At 35.2% G+C, this 16362-nt stretch overlaps 1 protein-coding gene across 1 annotated transcript in view; it reads left to right on the forward strand.

Moving 5' to 3' along the window:
- Positions 1 to 16362, forward strand: part of CSMD3 (CUB and Sushi multiple domains 3) — a 1236222-nt gene that overhangs the window by 911485 nt on the left and 308375 nt on the right. The window contains exon 29 of the mRNA XM_049773958.1: positions 13547 to 13685. Within this exon, the coding sequence (XP_049629915.1) occupies positions 13547 to 13685 (139 nt within the window). The remainder of the gene's footprint in view (positions 1 to 13546; positions 13686 to 16362) is intronic.

Below are 16362 nucleotides of genomic sequence, written 5' to 3' on the forward strand. Positions count from 1 at the left end.
TGCAGGTCCACACTGGTTAAACTTTTTATACATCATAAAATGAAAAAAAATGAAACACTTTTTTATTGATAGTAAAAAATAAAAGTCATAGAGTGATCAACTAGTCTTAAACAAAAGCTTTATATGTGATGGTGAAAGTGTGTTAACCTGATTACTCATACTATGCCCTATGTCTGAAAATAAAGGGGGCGTGATACTCCGATGTCAAGTGGTTAGTATCTGCTCTCCTCCCTTTCACCTCCAGGTGGTATTCGCTCCATAAGATGCACAGACATTTTCCCCCATCTTTTGGGAAGAAGTGTCTCTTATAGAACAAAAAATACAGTTTATTTTCTGTGCTTCGATTTTTTTTCATTTTCACTATCTCTTACAGAAAGGTAAAGAGGTTTGTATCCTGCTTCTCACTCTATTTTTAATGACATGCAGCATATAAAACTTTTTCACATTAGAAAAGAAATAATTGGGGCCAGAGAGTTAGCATGGAGGTAAGGCGTTTGCCTTCCATGCAGAAGGTCATCGGTTCAAATCCCGGCATCCCATATGGTCCCCCGAGACTGCTAGGAGTGATTTCTGAGCATAGAGCCAGGAGTAACCCCTGAGCGCTGCCTGGTGTGACCCCAAAACCAAAAAAAAAAAAAAGAAAAAGAAATAGTTCCTTTTCTTAATTATCTGAGTCATAAATATATATATATATTTAATATTTTATATTTAAACTTTAACTGATGAGTTTTATTAGCAACTTACTTTATTCAGCTTAATCATTTAATAAATATTTTGGTAACAATATTTTAGTCACATTTGAAGTTACATATGAAAAAAATCTAGTTCTTCAGTCAAAAGTAAAATGATTCCAGCATACTATTGACCAGATTTATTTTGTAATTTCTTATTCAAAATCTACAAATCAAGTTTATTAATCACTCAGTATGTTATAGACAGGTTTGTGTATTTAGACAAGTTATTTGTTGGGTTACTGATCCTACCCTAATCAATAATTTTACTCCACCCTAGGGTGTGATCTGGTGATAGTATATTGGATAATTCCTTACTTGGTATTCTTTTCCCACCCTAGGGTGGGACCTGATCCTTGTCAATAAAATCAGGGGTCTGAGGAAGGCAGGGGCTCATTCTTCAGTCTTCTTCCACTGAGATGTGCTCCAAGAAGAAAGCTTGGTTGGTTTGAATTCCTTGCTTGAACACTGGATTTCCTGAACCCATTCTTGTACCTCTTCACTGTGTGAATTATTTCCAGTGGATCTCTACAACTGAAACTGTTCCCCTTGTGCTAATTGGACAGGAGAATGAGAACTGCCTTTCCTATCTGGGAGATCGGTGGGAATCAAATCTCAATCTCCTAGAGAACGTGACTCTTCAATTGGCATCCAAATGTTATTTACATATCTAGACAGACAAGTATTGGGTTTAACAGAGAACTTTTCTATAATGCTACTTTGAAATAAAATTAAAATTTAAAAAAATTTAAAAAAATCAAAATTTACTTTCTTTTTTGAAATGTTTTTCTTTAAAAAAATTAAAAAAAATCAAAATTTACTTCTTTCTTTTTTGAAATATTTTTCTTTTAAAAAAATTCTTTTTTGAAATGTATTTTTAATTAAAAATATCAAAATTTACTTCTTTCTTTTTTGAAATGTTTTTCTTTTTATTTGTTTATTTGGGGTCATAGTTGTGCTGAGGGATTACTTGCAATTCTGCACTTTGTGAAAAGGGGTCACTTTGTGAAAAGCAATAAAATCTTTTGGGGTATCTCTGATACCTACATTACATTTTCTTTATTTTATGTTGTATTTTAAAGACAGCACATAAAGCAAAATACATAGTAAATTTCAACCAGTCAATGAGTCATAAGAGAGTTTTTAGTTTTCTCTAAAACACAAGGTAGACACAAGGAAAATTTTTTGAAAGAGAAATTTTGGGTGAATTTAATGTGTCTTTATTCTATTAAAATATAATCACTGTATTTTTCCAGCATATAAAATGACTTTTTAACCCTGGAAAAACTTCTTAAAAGTTGGGGGTTGTTGTATACGCCAGCATGCTGAAACTTACTTCAGGGATGAGTGAGCCGCCCCCCTCTTATCATTGCATCCCATCCAGCTGCCAGGCGTTATCACTGCTTGTCCTGATTCATCTTTCAGAAGCACACAGAGGAGCTGCATTACCGAGCGCCCCATCTCATCCAGCCGCTGGGTATGCGGCTTTCCAGTGTTCAGTCCTCTGTTCAGCTTTTATGGGACACAGCAGAAGAGCTCTGTCTCCCTCTAGCTGTCTTATTAATCACTGCATCCCAGCCAGCTGCTCTTGGAGGAGCCCCCTCACCCTGCTATCATTGTAGATCATAATTAAAAAATCATAGTCACACACTACAAATGACAAATGTAAAATGATTGTTGGCACTCCAAAGTCTAGCTTTATTAAACATACCGTATTGGCCGGCGTATAAGATGACCCCCTAATTTTGCAGTTAAAACATAGGTTTAGGCCTATATTCACTGTATCAGACAGAATGCTCCTGTGCTGCAACTGTATGGACCACAGTGAGCCAATCACAACAAGCAGAGGTTCAAAGGTTCTACTGGAAGAGACTTCCTCTCTGACTCTGGCCAATCTGAGCAGGCTTTTTACTGTGTAGATTCGGGTCCAGAACATTGTCTAATTTGCATGCATAAAAAGCCTGCTTGGATTGGCTGAGTTAGAAAGGTGGTCCGAGCAGCCTTGCAGTGATTGGTCCCTTATCACAGGCATCTTTTCTGCCAATTCCCTGGAGGCATCAGTTAATCTCCCCCACTACATAAACCAAAAAACTCCCCATCCTCAAACCCTAGCACTGAACCACCAAACTTTTAGCTGGGTTTTTCCAGAAGTGGCCCCCAGATCTCCTGAGTACTGTTTGGGAGCCCCCAAGAAAGAGATTTGGAAACTCTGCGGCCTGATTTTTTTTTTTTTGTTTCGTTTAGCAGCATATTGAAACATTTTTCGGCATATAATAGACATGTAAGACGACCCCCGATTTTTGGTTGACTTTTTTTTGCTTCAAAAGTCATCTTATACGGAAAATACGGTATGATGTTAACCTTTGAGGGTTCACTCTTTTTCTCTTACTTTAATTTTTTTTCTCTTACGTTTTTTAATTGCCTTTTGTTGTGCATTAAAATAGAGGTAATCTTATATGGTGAATGTAGCCCAAACCCTATATTTTAACAGGAAATGTAGGGATCGTCTTATATGCCCAGTCGTTTTATACGCCAGAAAATATGATAGTCTGTTCTAGGGCTGGATTTATAGAACAGTAAGGAGAATGCTTGCCTTGCCTTTCATGTGCCACCAGAGTTCAATCCTAGCCATCCCATATCGTTCCCTGAAATGGACAGGAGTGATCCCTAAGCATCAATATGTGTAGCCAAAGAAGCCTCTGCTTTCTCCTCTCTCTGTCTCTCTTTCTTCTATATCTTTATCTATCTATCTATCTATCTATCTATCTATCTATCTATCTATCTATCTATCTATCTATCTATCTATCTATCTATCTATCTATCTATGTGTGTATGCATTTAATGGGACAAATTATATGTAATATCTATATATGTCTGTTATGTATCATATATAATATAACTATATATACATATAATAAAATTTATTATACAATACTAAATAATAACTATAGTAGATATCAAGTCATATTATATATAATTTATACTATGTATAAACTTATATATACATTTATATACATATGTTATATAATATAAATACTTATATATTTATAATACAAATTATATATAATTTGTTTTACTATATAATATAAAAAAGTGAATAATCTGGCTTTATATAATGAGAGGAAAAGAAAGAATCATTGATGAATGAATTTGATCCCAAGTGATGTTTCATTTCATTGGAATTTCAGAGTCAGGCCAGGAAGTGGTCTGAGCTTTGGTCATTTGCTTTGAAACCTTTGGTTGATTGACCAAAATATTTACACAGAAGTCTGTAGTTTAGGTATTGTTGCAGTAACCAACTGACTTTGTCATGTTTTCTTTCCTAGCAAGGCAAGCTGACTAGGGCATGTTTCCTCTGAGATTATTCAAAATATTCATTGTATCATTGAGAAACAAGATAGCTTCTGTTTGGTTCACAGCAAGGTCAATAAGCACAAGATAAGGACCTGAGCAGTGGCACAAGAAGGAGGGCATTTGCCTTGCATGTGCTTTCTAGGACGACCACGGTTTGATCCCCCAGATTCCCATATGGTCCTCCAAACTAGGAGTGATTTCTGAGCACATAGCGAAGAGTAACCCCTGAGTGTCACCAGGTGTAGCCGAAAAAGCAAGCAAGCAAGCAAACAAACAAACAAATAAAAACAGGGCAAGCATTTGATATATGACTGCAAATTCTAAGGCATCAGTAACCAATTAATTGATATGTATCACTACAATTCTGATAAAAACATGGAAATAATATAAAAATATATTTTAAAGATTTGGAAACAGAATTACTGGAAGTCACTTGGTTGTTTGCTACTCAGTTTAGCAAAGAAGTTTCCAACAAATTAAAGTGCTATATTCTGACTAAGGTTTACATATTTTACCAAAGCAATTTTTATATAAAGAGGGAATAATAGAATGCTACCAACTTGGTTATTTGATTACTGCAATGAATTATTATGTACAATGTTTTCATGTTTAAGATTATATTAAAATTCTAAGAAACACTAAAATCCACTTTATAGATATATAGAGCTTTAAAAAGTATTGTTACAAAATTTCATTTGTAGATAAGACTAGTTATCAACTTCTAATTCTGAAAAAAAATGTTGAGCACTAAATCTTATTATACTGAGCAAGTTGTGAAAAATTTTGTGTGGATTATCCAGCTGTGTATTATTTTTGGTAGGGAAAGATAGCTTGAAGAGAGGATATGCATTAGAGCTTCTCTAAAGAAGAAAATAACTTTTTGGAAAAAAGTCAAAAAATTGCTAAGGCTGCAGAAAGCTTGACCTCTGAAACTGATAAGAAAGAACTTCATGATTGGAAGTACTATACCAAAGATTAAACCCTGAACTTTTTAGAAACTCCATAACTCTATGTCTCAGACCTGGGAACACAAAGCATTTTGCTTGCATGTAGAAGTATTCAGCCTCATAGTAAATATCAAAAAAAATAAAAAATAAAAATTAATAAATAAATAAGAGGATGCCATCTTTAAGAAAGTTAATAGAATTCATTCCAGAGAAAATTGACAGTGTGAAGATTGCTTTGACATTGCCAGAGGGAAAGTGGCAGCACTCAATAGGAAGGTAAATAACAAAGACATTAGTGTGGGTGGTCTGAGGAGAAAGACAATAGACACAAATAAAACTGAATTGGAAACAATTAAGATTAGAAAAGAGCTTTCAATTGTAGATGCCCTTATAAATTTCTCCACGGAAACCACCTCCAGAAAGATCTTTAAAATGATCTTTAAGGTGATGAAACTTACCAGAAAGATTAATTCACAAGTTTATTTGACTTAAGAAAAACATTTCATCTCAGAGTTATAAGATTTTATACTTTTTATTTTCACTTACATGGATTTTCTATTAAGAAACAGTCTTCTATTTGCTCATTTTCTTTTTCACCTTTATAGTACAATTTCTTTACTTTAATAAGAAAGGGAATATTTTATTTTGAATGTTTTCTACTTAGATGTATTAAATATGTATTTCCAAATATTAAAATGTTTGTGAATTTAGGCAAAGATAATTTTTTGATATTCAGAGTGTTTAAAATATAAAAAACTTCATAAATGTAAAAAAAGCAATTGGAATGGCTTTTATAACCTTAAAAATCAACCATAGCAATGAAATATATTGGGATAAACTTTATAGATATTTTTAAATTTAATTATATATAAATTTAATAGAAGCTAAATAATTTTTGAATACCTGATTGATATAAAGGTGACAGATATTATTTTTCAAATAGTCATAATTAAAAGTGAGGAACTAGAGATCAAGTGGTTGAATTCATAAAAAAAATTTATTAGAGAAAAGAAAGGGAGGGGAAGGTTGTAACTTGACACAAGAACAACCATTTTGTCTTCAAACCACCATTTTGCTTTTTAGTTTTTTTAAAAACAAAACACTTGAGTAAATCCTTAAAGCTATCAGCCAAGACCAGTGGCAGGGAGTTCCTGACAGCTATAGACTTCAAGAATAATTTCTATTATAATTAAAGACAGGTCTATTCCTAATGCTACTACTGTAACATTATGGTCATCTGATCTTCCTATGCACATCTGTGCTAGAAAGATATGTTCCACTCCTTAAAAGACTTGAAAAACGATGATCAGGGCTAAATGATTGGGCCTGGGGCCCCTTGTAACCACCACCTATTAAAACTCCTTAAAATTCTTTTTTTTTTTTTTTCCTGGAAGCGAAGGTGTCTTTCTGCATGAGGTAAATTTTCTTTCTTTCTTTCTTTCTTTCTTTCTTTCTTTCTTTCTTTCTTTCTTTCTTTCTTTCTTTCTTTCTTTCTTTCTTTCTTTCTTTCATTCTTTCTTTCTTTCTTTCTTTCATTCTTTCTTTCTTCCTTCCTTCCTTCCTTCCTTCCTTCACTCCTTCCTTCCTTCCTTCTTACCTTCCTTCCTTCCTTCCTTCCTTCTTTCTTTCTTTCTTTCTTTCTTTCTCCTTCCTTCCTCCTTCCTTCCTTCCTTCTTTCTTTCTTTCTTTCTTTCTTTCTCCTTCCTTCCTTCCTTCCTTCCTTCCTTCCTTCCTTTCCCTTCCTTCCTTCCTTCCTTCCTTCCTTCCTTCCTTCCTTCCTTCCTTCCTTCCTTCCTTCCTTCCTTCCTTCTTTCTTTCTTTCTTTCTTTCTTTCTTTCTTTCTTTCTTTCTTTCTTTCTTTCTTTCTTTCACCAACTTTATTACATACATGATTGTATTTGGGTTTCAGTCATGTAAAGAACACCACCCATCACCAGTGCAACATTGCCATCACCAATGTTCCAAATCTCCCTCCTCCCCACTCAAGCCCCGCCTGTACTCTAGACAGGCTTTCTATTTCCCTCATACATTCTCATTATTAGGATAGAGTGTTAAGTCTGGAACTCAGGATCTACCACCCCAAAGACCACTATGGAGATAGGCAGTAATGTAAACAAATGCAAAGGAGTTTATTTCACCATGCAGGGGCCCAGCATTTTCTAAGAAATAAATAGGCATACAGGCCAATTTTTTGGGGGGGGACCACATCTGGTGATGCTCAGGGATTACTCCTGGCTATGCACTCAGAAATCACCCCTTGCTCTGGTATCAAACCCAGGTCTGTCAGGGTTGGTCACTTGTAAGACAAATGCCCTACCGCTGTGCTATTGCTCTGGCCCCAATTTAAAGGGTATCTGGGGCTTCAGTCTATCAGGGGTCGCAGACCTTTAAGAGATAAAGAGCCACTTGACTCGTTTCAGAAGGAAAAAAAAAAACTGGGAGCAGCAAAACCATCGACATTTAAAATAAACATTGCACTGCATACATTGTTTCTTATCTTAATGCTATATACAGGATCCTTCAGTTAGCTGTAGATCTGAAGATAAAAAGGACATATATTTGTGCAAAGTAATAGCCAATTAAAATATTTAATGATTAAGTGATACTACTCCCAGCCCCTTGCTATTGGCCCTGCTGTAGTTGGTGTGGCAAAGCTTCAAAAGCTATACAGGTGGCTCTGGAGCTGAAGGTTGCCGACCCCTGGCTAGGGGATTCCCACCTCTGGGTAGTGGATTTTTAAAATTGTTGGTCCTTAACAAAAGGACAGCTAAGATTGGTTGTTTCATATATGTTTCATCAGATGACTGTTTTGTTGGGCTGTAGGCTCAATGCAGGATAATCAGACATCTCCAGATGAAGGGTGCAGTATTAGATCCAGGGTCTGGTGTCATCTGGTCATTGCTCTTTTGCCTCTGATACCTGACCAAACAGTCAGTTCCTGGAAAGTCCCCAGAAGGTTTGGTTCTGTGGACATGCTGCTCTTATGTACCTAGTTTCAATTCCTTAAAACTGGAGCCTGTCATGGATATACCTAGGTTCACAGCAAAGCTAAGTTATAATTTCTAAACTAAACTTTATTCTAAGATAGAACTCTTAGTCTCTCTGTGCACCTATATAACAGTAAGAAATATAGGTGAACTCCCAAATTATGAAAGGGGTCTCCTCATAATGATTCTGAAGGCAGAATTTAATTTCTTTGAAATTGAGGATGTGTGTGTTGTGTATTTGTGTGGGTTGTGAGTATTTGTGTGTTTTTGTAATGATGAGTATTTATTTATATGGTCCAAGATTATAAACCAATAAAATAGGGGTGCAATTATTGGGATGATAACTTAATGGAATCAAGCTGTCTAGATTATGCTTATCCAGGTAATTAGGTACCACTTAATCACCCCTGTGACATTCCTAACTAATGGTTTCATATTTTAGAGCCATGTTCTAAATATCACCCTTTCCGATTCCCATTGTTTTTGTTTTTTTTTTATCATTATAGCCAAATGTTAACTTAATGGTGGAAAAGAGCCAGTAACAAGGATTAAATTAAATGCAATGACGATTCCTGCATCCTTTAAAATTTTAGGTATCATATATATGTATATACATACACATAGGTATATATTTATGTGTGTAAATATACAAAATGTGCATTATATACTAAATACTCGAGTATAAACTGATCCAAGCAAAAGCTAACCCTCCCTAATTTTACCCTAGAAACACAGAAAAAGCAGCAGCCACTGGTAAATTTCAAAAATAAAAATATATACTCAAAACAATTACAATAATTGAGAAATCAGTAGGTTAAATGTTTTCAATATTTATTGCTAAAGAAAAACTGTAAACTAGTAACAATAACTTTAAAAATTTAAATAAAGTGCAGAAAACTGTAGCTTAACAGGTAATCAAGCTAAATCACAAAGGTTAAAATCCTTCAAAACTGGGGCTGGAGAGATAGCATGGAGGTAAGGCGTTTGCCTTTCATGCAAGAGGTCATCGGTTCGAATCCCAGCGTCCCATATGGTCCCCCGTGCCTGCCAGGAGCAATTTCTGAGCATGGAGCCAGGAGTAACCCCTGAGCACTGCCGGGTGTGACCCAAAAACCACAAAAAAAAAAATCCTTCAAAACTGGATTCCTCCTTATCATAATTTGTATGTCCAAACAGAGCTTCAGCTGTATCTGATATGAGGGTATCAGCATAGATAATTTGTCATCATCACTGAGTTTGCAGATATCATCATCACTGCTGTCGGTCTCGTACAAAGGCCAGGATATCATGGGTTAAATAGTTCAGGGGCATCCAGTTTAGTTCAGCCACCGACTGCTTCAGCTTAGCTGTGCCGTGTGGACTGAGCTAAAGTGCCCCCTTCCCCCCCCCCCCCCAATCCAGCGGACAGCAGAAGACTCGAGACTACATACAGGTATGACTCAAGTATAAGCCAAGTTCTGCTTTTCTGGCACAAATTTTGTGCCTGAAAAACTCGGCTTATACTCGAGTATATAGGTAATTAAAAGTTTAAAAGAACAACATAATTTTAGTAATTCACAGAACAAAAATATTCCCTGCAACAATTAAAAAAAATGAGACCAGTAAAAGTCCATTTTTATTGCACCTTTTCAGCAGTTAACAACTTTGAAAAAAGAACAACACAGTTCATAATGTATTTCTTTAATTTCTGTCTTTGGGGCATATATATATTCAGGTACACATTTGTTGTTATTACACTTTTTTTAATTCACATGTGATTTTGCAAGTTTGAAGGGTAAATATGCTCACATAGTTACTAATTAGATTATGTATTTGTCCCTAATGCTAATTGCTATGTTTATATTTAGAAAAGAGTGTGACTATCAGTTCAACACAAACATATTTTACATTATATATAGCAAATACTTAACTCCATCTTGAAAATAACATTAAAGACACGGTTATTAATAAAGATGAACAGTTACCTGAGTGGGAGGTGGTGAGAAGATTAACAGTGAAATTTAGAATAAATCAATCCTTTTTTTTCTTGCTCTTTAACTTTTACTAATCAACATTAAAAGATAGGTGGATTTATTAAAAGATAGGTCATTAAAAGATAGGTGGATTTACCATAATTAAAATAAACCCTGTCCTTCACTATACACTAAGACATAGTAGGTACAAGTTATATTATTGCAGAAGGTAAAGTATAAGAAACTTTATGTTGGTTGTTAATATTTTATTATAAATTTAATGTAGATTGGCTAGATTATGAGGGCTATAATCTGCACATTGTCTTTTAGGCTATATGGAAAAATTGCAGAATTGTATGTGTGAGTATTTCATGTTAAGATAGTTTTAGTGGGGAGGTGGATTGGAAGCAAGGAAGAGGAGCTAGGACGAAAAAGTAAATTTCTGAAAGAGAATCAGTCATGAGAGTGTCTTGTTTTAGAATTAAGCAGATGAGATTGCTAAAAATTATAAGTAAAATTATTAGAAAATATATTGAAACATGAATGTTGTCATTAAGGAATATTGTAATGTGTTTAAAATTAGAGACAACTTGATAAGGGAATCAGGAGAATACCAAAGTGATAAAATGATGTATAGTAGTTTGCAATAAAATTGAGGTTTTTGCAAAAGCACTAGAAAAAGGTAGAGTTATAGCTAGAGATATATGCTAGAGATATAGCATGGTGGTAGGACATGGTGTAAGTTTTCTCAATATGAATACTTTCATGTTTTCCTTTAAAGTAAAGCATCAGAAATATTTGTTTTTTCTTGATGTTAATTTACTTTGCTAATTAAGTTTGTTTGTCCATGGGCATATCCAGCACATACCCTTAAGAAAGAGAAAATGAAATTAGAACTCTTTTTTTAGTGAGTTCATTTGAAGCACAAAGAAGTCAAGTCTTATATAGATAAATGTAAACATTTATTCAGAATGAATGAAGAAAGGTAGGATAGAGGACTACCATAAAAGGACAAAAGGCATTGCACCAAGAAAATCTAGAAGCATCTTAAAAAAGTAGGCAAAAAATAAAAACTAAAAACTTTTCTTCTTTTATTCTGCAAATAAGAAAAAAGAGAAAATAAAAAAAGCTTAATCAAATATTAGTTATAACACTTTATTACCATTGATCGATGGAGGCAAGTAATGCAGCTAATAATTTGAAGGAAAGCATTTTCAGATATGTCTTCAACATTTTGGTTGAAAATGATAGGTGATGGGGAAATGACTCTTATTTGAGTCAAGTGAAAAAAGAAAATTCCTCACTGTATTCTGTTTTTATTAAACTCTTAAGGGTGAGAAAGATTTATTAACCATCATATAGTGCTTAGTATTTTATTTTATTTTATTTAGTTTTCTTTTTTTTTTTTTTTTTTTTTTTTAGTTTTTGGGCCACACCCGGCGATGCTCAGGGGTTACTCCTGGCTGTCTGCTCAGAAATAGCTCCTGGCAGGCACGGGGGACCATATGGGACACTGGGATTCGAACCAACCACCTTTGGTCCTGGATCGGCTGCTTGCAATGCAAAAGCCGCTGTGCTATCTAGTTTTATTTTCTTAATGGTGAAATGAAATGTAGGAAACTTTGTTTAAATTTTAGAATGATAGAAAATGGAGAACTTTATGGAAAGAGAGGGAGAAGTTGGGAACGTAGAGAAGCTATTGAACAAAGGCTATAAGGAGGAGAAGGGATTTGTGAGTAGACTGAGGTGACTCTGTGTTCCAATAACGTGACTTTGAGAAACATTTAGAAATATCCAGCAAACATTTGGTATGAGGGAGCAAGAAGAAAGTTAGTAGAGTTTATGTCTAATATTTGGTAAATTTTCTGCAAACCTAGAGATGAGCAGAAAGTGGTGGTGAGAAAATTTAGTCTGGGTAGCTAAATATTCTCAGTAGAGTAGGGGCTGAGGTCATCTATTGCGGCTTAGGTGCTGAGGAAAAGATGGCAGAGGACATGTGCAGTAGATGATCCTAGTTGAGTTGGCAAGGTATACCAAAATCTAGTATTTTGCATGTTTCAACTCAGGTGAACAATAGAGGTCCTAAAATTTTGCCCAATCCCAAATTTTCTTCTGTCCAAACCAACTTCATGCAGTCAAGACGCTGGTATATCTGTTCACACAATAAGATAATTCGTTCTAAGATAACAATAATTTTTTCAAGGCTTTCTCACCTCTTCTTAATTATTACTGCGTTTCCCTTCTTGTTGTGTGATAAGTGGGGGCTGTGCGTTCTTCGTCGCAACACTTGTTTAATTGTGCTGAACTGCTCCCTGGCTACAGCATCTTTTGTTGTGGTGCCAGGATCACGAAGGACAATGTTGCCAGGCTGCACTTAGCATGTGGGCTGGCGTGGATCCCCCACCTGTGATAATTCACTGTGGTTTCACCCTGCAAATTTGTCTCTCTGTCTGCTTACTGACAACTGGCATAGTCGTAATTTCTCTCTTCCCCCCTGCTCTCTTCCTCTCTCTCTTTTTTCTCTCTTCCTCCTTTTCTTCTTCCTCATCCCCTCTCCTTCTCTTTCATTTTTTCACCCACAGGGTCTGACATACTTCATTTCTCTATTTTTTAAACGAGGCAGCTCTGTGTAATACATCGTTTTCTGATCATAAATCACGGTTAACAGACTTTAATAATCATACCCCAAAGAATCTATTCTATGAATTTTTACTCATAATTTATTTTTTTCTCCATTGCAGTGTTACAGCAACCTTTGAAGCTGCAATCCTAACTGTAGGGGCTGTCTGTTTTCATCAACAAATCAAGCAACCAAAGTATAGTTTTTTCCTAGCACTCAGAATAAAATCATTTATTATAAATCTCTCTTGTTTCTACAATGATTTATCCATTCTCATCATCCTTGCCTCCTTTTCTTTTCTTTTCTTTTTTTTTTTGGGGGGGGGTCACATTCGGCTATGCTCAGGGGTTACTTCTGGCTCTATGCTCAGAAATCACTCCTGGCAGGCTCAAGGGATCTGGGATGCCAGGATTCGAATCACCGACCTTCTGTATGCAAGGCAAATGCCTTACCTCCATGCTATCTCTCTGGCCCCTTTTGCCTTTTTTTCTATAAATGCATAAAACAGGTATCAAGGAAGACACGAAAAAAAGCCAAAGATCTCAGCTATTATTATTCTACTCATTACTATTGTCTTTGTTTCACTTTATGTCTATATTTTTCTAGTAGCATTCAGATTTTTTCCTCACGAATCATATAAGGAAATCTTTATTTCTGCTTTCTCAATTTTGTTTACATGACGCAAAAAATAATAGAAAGGGAATGAAGTGTGTCTTTTTTTGTAAAAAAAATAAAACTATTTTAAACCCAATAAAGCAGCTAAGTTCAATGTATAAATCTATGCCTGTAATTTCCATGCTACTTATTTTTCTTCACACACATGTCATATTCAATCAGCTACCTTTATTAATGAAAACCAACCCAATCCTAAATTCTTTTAAAGACATATTTACATAAATTTTGAAAGCCAGGAGATTTTATTACTCACTTCAGGTTTTGTTTGTATTAATTGCAGCACCTTGTGGAGGGAATTTAACAGGATCTTCAGGCTTTATTCTTTCACCCAACTTTCCTCATCCATATCCTCATAGCCGAGATTGTGATTGGACTATAACTGTCAATTCAGACTACGTTATCTCCTTAGCGTTTATCAGGTAAGAACTAAACATAAAATATATTTAAAAATTTGCATTTGCTCTGAATTAAACAGTATCTCTATTACATGTTTTTTTTTTTGTGTGTGTGTGTGGTTTTTGGGTCACACCCGGCAGTGCTCAGGGGTTATTCCTGGCTCCATGCTCAGAAATTGCTCCTGGCAGGCACAGGGGGACCATATGGGACGCCAGGATTCAAACCGATGACCTTCTGCATGAAAGGCAAACGCCTTACCTCCATGCTATCTCTCGGGCCCCACATGTTGTATTTTTGGTACTATCAGTGCTATTTTTTTGCATTTAGCAATAGAAACAATTCATAAAGCCTTGTATAATGCTGTAAAGGAATAGTGATGCAGTTATAAAGGCAGGTTAATGTCATCTCATTGATAAACTCACTTCCATCCCTATATTTACCATCATTACTTCTAAAAATTTATATTTTCTGAAAGGTGGGCAATAAAAGGGTCAGCATTGTGAGGATTCTTTATTCTTTCAGTTGTATACCACCTAATATTTGTGATTTCTGGGCCACACCTAGCAATGCTCAGGGCTTACTCCTGGCTCTCCACTCAGGACTTTTTCCTGGCAGACTCGGTTGTACCATATGGATGCTAAGGAGAGAACTCAGGTCAGCTGCATGCAAGGCATGCCACAGACCTCTGAACTATCGTTCCAGTCTTATCACCAAAGAATTCTGGTTAAATTCCAGTATATATAGCACCACCAGTGGGCATATGGACTGATATTTAGTGGTCTCATAAAGTCAAACTTACAGAGAAAATGTAATGAATCACATTTATAAGCAGAATTTATCTTTATTTAGTGCTATCAATCAAAGGATTTGCTTAGTACTCCAGTATGGAGGATGTGATTTCCATGCAGGAAGGATGTGAAAAATGTTTGAGTCCTTTGCCCTCATTTTTATCCATGTTTCTTGAATATATAAATGCTTTGACTTGAGTTGTTGTTTCATCAGGTGGAAATAATAACTTTCAACACAAATTCTGGTCTTGCACTCTTAAAGAGTTTAATACAAATTTTTAGAGAACAGCATATCAAAGAGCTTACTACTAGAAATGGTCCTACTCTTTAGTTCATAAGATTAATGCATATTTGACACTAGTAACACACATATCCTGCTTTTGCCATTTTAAACCTGATTTTAAAAGTACCAAAGAAATAATAGAAATTTGGTGAAAGTGTGGATATTAATTATTTTGGGGGTAGTGCTCAACTGGTGATGCTCAGGGTTACTCCTGGCTTTTTACTCAGGAATTCTTACTGAGGGCTCAGGGGAGAATATGGGATGGCATGGACTGAACCTGGGTTGGACACATTCAAAGTATGTAACCTATCTGTTGTTCTATATCTTTGTTTTCTTAATATAATTCTAATGTTAAGATATTTTCTTGATGAATAACTTTGGAAAGTATCATGTTATGTGAAGTTAGAAGGAGAAGAACAGATCCAGAATGATATCCTACATATGTAGAATAGAAAGTAATAGAGTTAAAAATAAAAAAAAATTCTGGTATCTTATTAGTAGCATCACTTTTGCTTTGAGACTACAAATAATTATTGTAGCAATACAAATATGAAAAGTCTGCTGCTTAGTTATGGATATAGTATTATCCATGACCACCTATTAAGAAATAAAAGTCAAACAATTGTACTTTGTAGTACAAGTTCTGAGCATGTCTTTATTAGGAAGCATATCACTGTTGGGGGTTATGGGTGGATATAGGACAGGGGAGGGGAGGGACTCCATGGGACACTATATCATTACATATCATCTAATTACATGATAAAGACCATGTAATTTTGGAATGGATTTTGCATTTAACCCTTCCATTATCAAGGTAGTAAAACACTGCCTAAAACAAGTTTTTTGTAAAGATGATTTTTTGTGGTATTTTTAATTAAAAATATTTATTTGATTCCTCTTTTTGAACTGTTGTGGTGTCTCACCTTCTTCTTTTCCCCATTATCCCCCAAACCAAGGATGAGAGCCTCTCGAATGACTCTGCTCATAGTCGGCGTAGTCGATTTTTACCCCATTATATTACCTTTCTCTTCCTCAAACAAAACCACACAACTTGAACTTTCTAGTCCAGCCCCCCAAGTGGAGGGGGCAGTAATGGAGGCACCAAGACCAAACAGTTATAAGACCACTAAGTAATAAACTAGACACAGAAGGGACCACGCATTCTAACAGCCCCTGGGGGGGAGAGTGGAGGGAATGGGAGGCAGGATGGGAGCGGTTGTGGGAAGACAATTCGGTGGTGGAAATTCCCCTGATTCAATGTAAATATGTACCTGGAATATTACTGTGAACAATATGTAAGCCACTATAATTAAAATAAAAATTATATTTAAAAAAAGAAAATATTTATAACTCTGACATATAAGATATAGGACTTAATTTGTTTATTAAATTATTCTAGTTAATAACTAGAAGATAAAATACCATATTTCTTGAAGCATATCCTAAATTTGATTTCCAGCTGTGTCACTTGTTATCTGACTTTAGGGAGATCACTGACATTTCAGGGCCTTATGTGCTCATTGGAGAAATAAAAATGTTAAGCCCTTCTTTTTACCACAAGGATTATTGACAAGGCCAAATTAATGTTTATAAGAATGCCTAATAAAACAGAAAGGACTATTAGAATAT

This window comes from Suncus etruscus, chromosome 5, assembly GCF_024139225.1.
Source record: "Suncus etruscus isolate mSunEtr1 chromosome 5, mSunEtr1.pri.cur, whole genome shotgun sequence".
NCBI classification, from domain to species: domain Eukaryota; kingdom Metazoa; phylum Chordata; class Mammalia; order Eulipotyphla; family Soricidae; genus Suncus; species Suncus etruscus.